The sequence below is a fragment of the Calidris pugnax genome, unplaced genomic scaffold, assembly GCF_001431845.1.
Source record: "Calidris pugnax isolate Ruff unplaced genomic scaffold, ASM143184v1 scaffold2675, whole genome shotgun sequence".
In the NCBI taxonomy this organism is placed as follows: domain Eukaryota; kingdom Metazoa; phylum Chordata; class Aves; order Charadriiformes; family Scolopacidae; genus Calidris; species Calidris pugnax.
This window is the reverse complement of record NW_015092745.1, coordinates 2,280-5,754: the sequence shown is the minus strand read 5'-3', so window position 1 is coordinate 5,754 and position 3,475 is coordinate 2,280. Positions and strand designations below refer to the sequence as shown.

Below are 3,475 nucleotides of genomic sequence, written 5' to 3'. Positions count from 1 at the left end.
TGGATGATGGATTTGGGGGGCCCTGATGACCAGGTCCCTTCATGGACCATGGATTTGGGGGTTCCTGATGATGGGATCCACCACCAGCCACTTGGAGCCCTCCATGGATGATGGATTTGGGGGTCCCTGATGACTAGGTGCCCCCATGGACCATGGACTTGGGGGGTCCTGATGACTGAGTCCACCACCAGATGGTTGGGTTCCTCCATGGATGATGGATTTTGGGGGTTCCTGATGATGGGGTCCACCAGTGGACACTTGGACTCCACCCTGAGCATGGATTTGGGGGTGCCTCATGATGGGATCCACCACCAGATGATTGGGTTCCTCCATGGATGATGGATTTGGGGGTCCCCAATGACCAGGTCCCCCCATGGACCATGGATCTGGGGGTTCCTCATGATGGGATCCACCACCAGATGCTTGGACCCCCCCATAGATGATGGATTTGGGGGTTCCTCATGATGGGGTCCACCAGTGGACACTTGGACTCCTCCCTGGTCCATGGATTTGGGGGTTCCTGATGATGGGATCCACCACCAGCCACTTGGAGCCCTCCATGGATGATGGATTTGGGGGTCCCTGATGACTAGGTGCCCCCATGGACCATGGACTTGGGGGTTCCTGATGACTGAGTCCACCACCAGATGGTTGGGTTCCTCCATGGATGATGGATTTGGGGGTTCCTCATGACCGGATCCACCACCAGATGCTTGGACCCCTCCATGGATGATGAGTTTGGGGGTTCCTCATGACCGGTTGGCTTCGGGGTCTTCCTCGTTGGCTTCGGGGTCTTCCTCGTTGGCTTCGGGGTCTTCCTCGTTGGGTTCTGGGTCTTCATCGTTGGGTTCTGGCTCTTCCTCGTTGGGTTGTGCCTCTTCCTCCTTGGCTTCGGGCTCTTCCTCGTTGGGTACCGCCTCGTTGTTGACGCCGCCGCCGTCTTCTTCTTCTTCCTCCTCTTCCTCTTTGACTCCACCTTCTTCTTCTTCTTCTTCTTCGGGAGCTTTTTTGACCTCGGGAGGTTCTTCGGCGCGATGCGGGAGATGCGGCGAGATCTTCCAAGGGGTGGAGAAGTTGGTTTTCCACATGAGGGCCCGCCATTTTGTCTTCATGTGTCCACGTTGCGGCAAACAGTTCAACCACAGCTCCAACCTCAACCGTCACATGAACGTCCACCGGGGGGTCAAATCTCACGGTTGCGGCGTCTGCGGCAAGAGCTTCACCCAAAAATCCACCCTCCACGACCACATGAACCTCCACAGCGGGGAGAGGCCCTACAGGTGCTCCTACTGCGACGTCCGCTTCGCCCACAAACCCGCCATCAGGAGGCACCTCAAGGAGCAACACGGCAAGACCACGGCCGAGAACGTCTTGGAGGCCAGCGTGGCCGAGATCAACGTCATGGTGCGCTGAGGAGAAGCTGGGGGAGGTCCTTTGGGGTGGGGGGGGGTGGGGTGGGGGACCACCAGATGGTTGGGTTCCTCCATGGATGATGGATTTGGGGGGTTCCTGATGATGGGGTCCACCAGTGGACACTTGGACTCCACCCTGAGCATGGATTTGGGGGTGCCTCATGATGGGATCCACCACCAGATGATTGGGTTCCTCCATGGATGATGGATTTGGGGGTCCCCAATGACCAGGTCCCCCCATGGACCATGGATCTGGGGGTTCCTCATGATGGGATCCACCACCAGATGCTTGGACCCCCCCATAGATGATGGATTTGGGGGTTCCTCATGATGGGGTCCACCAGTGGACACTTGGACTCCTCCCTGGTCCATGGATTTGGGGGTTCCTGATGATGGGATCCACCACCAGCCACTTGGAGCCCTCCATGGATGATGGATTTGGGGGTCCCTGATGACTAGGTGCCCCCATGGACCATGGACTTGGGGGTTCCTGATGACTGAGTCCACCACCAGATGGTTGGGTTCCTCCATGGATGATGGATTTGGGGGTTCCTCATGACCGGATCCACCACCAGATGCTTGGACCCCTCCATGGATGATGAGTTTGGGGGTTCCTCATGACCGGGTCCCCCCATGGACCATGGATTTGGGGGTTCCTCATGATGGGATCCACCACCAGATGCTTGGAGCCCTCCATGGATGATGGATTTTGGGGTCCCTGATGACCAGGTCCCTCCATGGACCATGGATTTTGGGGGTTCCTCATGACCAGCTCCACCACCAGATGCCTGGATACCCCCCTAGATGATGGATTTGGGGGTCCCCGATGACCAGGTCCCCCCATGGACCATGGATTTGGGGGTTCCTGATGACCGGGTCCACCACCAGCCACTTGGACCCCCCCATAGATGATGGATTTGGGGGTTCCTGATGACTGAGTCCACCACCAGATGGTTGGGTTCCTCCATGGATGATGGATTTTGGGGGTTCCTGATGATGGGGTCCACCATTGGACACTTGGACTCCACCCTGAGCATGGATTTGGGGGTTCCTCATGATGGGATCCACCACCAGCCACTTGGACCCCTCCATGAATGATGGATTTGGGGGTCCCTGATGACCAGGTCCCTTCATGGATCATGGATTTGGGGGTTCCTCATGATGGGATCCACCACCGGACACTTGGAGCCCTCCATGGATGATGGATTTGGGGGTCCCTGATGACCAGGTCCCTTCATGGATCATGGATTTGGGGGTTCCTGATGATTGAGTCCACCACCAGATGGTTGGGTTCCTCCATGGATGATGAGTTTTGGGGGTTCCTCATGACCAGGTCCACCACCAGATGGTTGGACCCCTCCATGGATGATGGATTTGGGGGTCCCTGATGACCAGTTCCCCCCATGGCCCATGTATATGGGGGTTCCTGATGATGGGATCCACCACCAGATGGTTGGACCCTGACCAGTTCCCCCCATGGCCCATGTATATGGGGGTTCCTGCCCCCATGGACGATGGATTTGGGGGTTCCTGATGATGGGATCCACCACCAGATGGTTGGGTTCCTCCATGGATGATGAGTTTTGGGGGTTCCTCATGACCAGGTCCACCACCAGAGGCCTGGATCCCCCCATAGATCGTGGATTTGGGGGTTCCTCATGATGGGATCCACCACCAGCCACTTGGACCCCTCCATGAATGATGGATTTGGGGGTCCCTGATGACCAGGTGCCCCCATGGACGATGGATTTGGGGGTTCCTGATGATGGGATCCACCACCAGATGGTTGGGTTCCTCCACGGATGATGGATTTGGAGGTTCCTGATGATGGGGTCCACCATTGGACACTTGGACTTCACCCTGGACCATGGATTTGGGGGTTCCTGATGATGGGATCCACCACCAGATGGTTGGACCCCTCCATGGATGATGGATTTGGGGGTCCCTGATGACCAGGTCCCCCCATGGACCATGGATTTGGGGGTTCCTCATGACCAGGTCAACCACCAGAGGCCTGGATCCCCCCATAGATGATGGATTTGGGGGTTCCTGATGATGGGATC

The 3,475-nt window shown here is 57.2% G+C and overlaps 1 protein-coding gene across 1 annotated transcript in view; it reads left to right on the top strand.

Moving 5' to 3' along the window:
• The window catches only part of ZBTB12 (zinc finger and BTB domain containing 12), a 4,881-nt gene extending 3,457 nt beyond the window's left edge, over positions 1–1,424 (top strand). The window contains exon 4 of the mRNA XM_014962646.1: positions 771–1,424. Coding sequence (XP_014818132.1) covers positions 771–1,413 — 643 coding nt within the window. The 3' untranslated portion in view covers positions 1,414–1,424. The remainder of the gene's footprint in view (positions 1–770) is intronic.
• Positions 1,425–3,475: the final 2,051 nt, after the last annotated feature.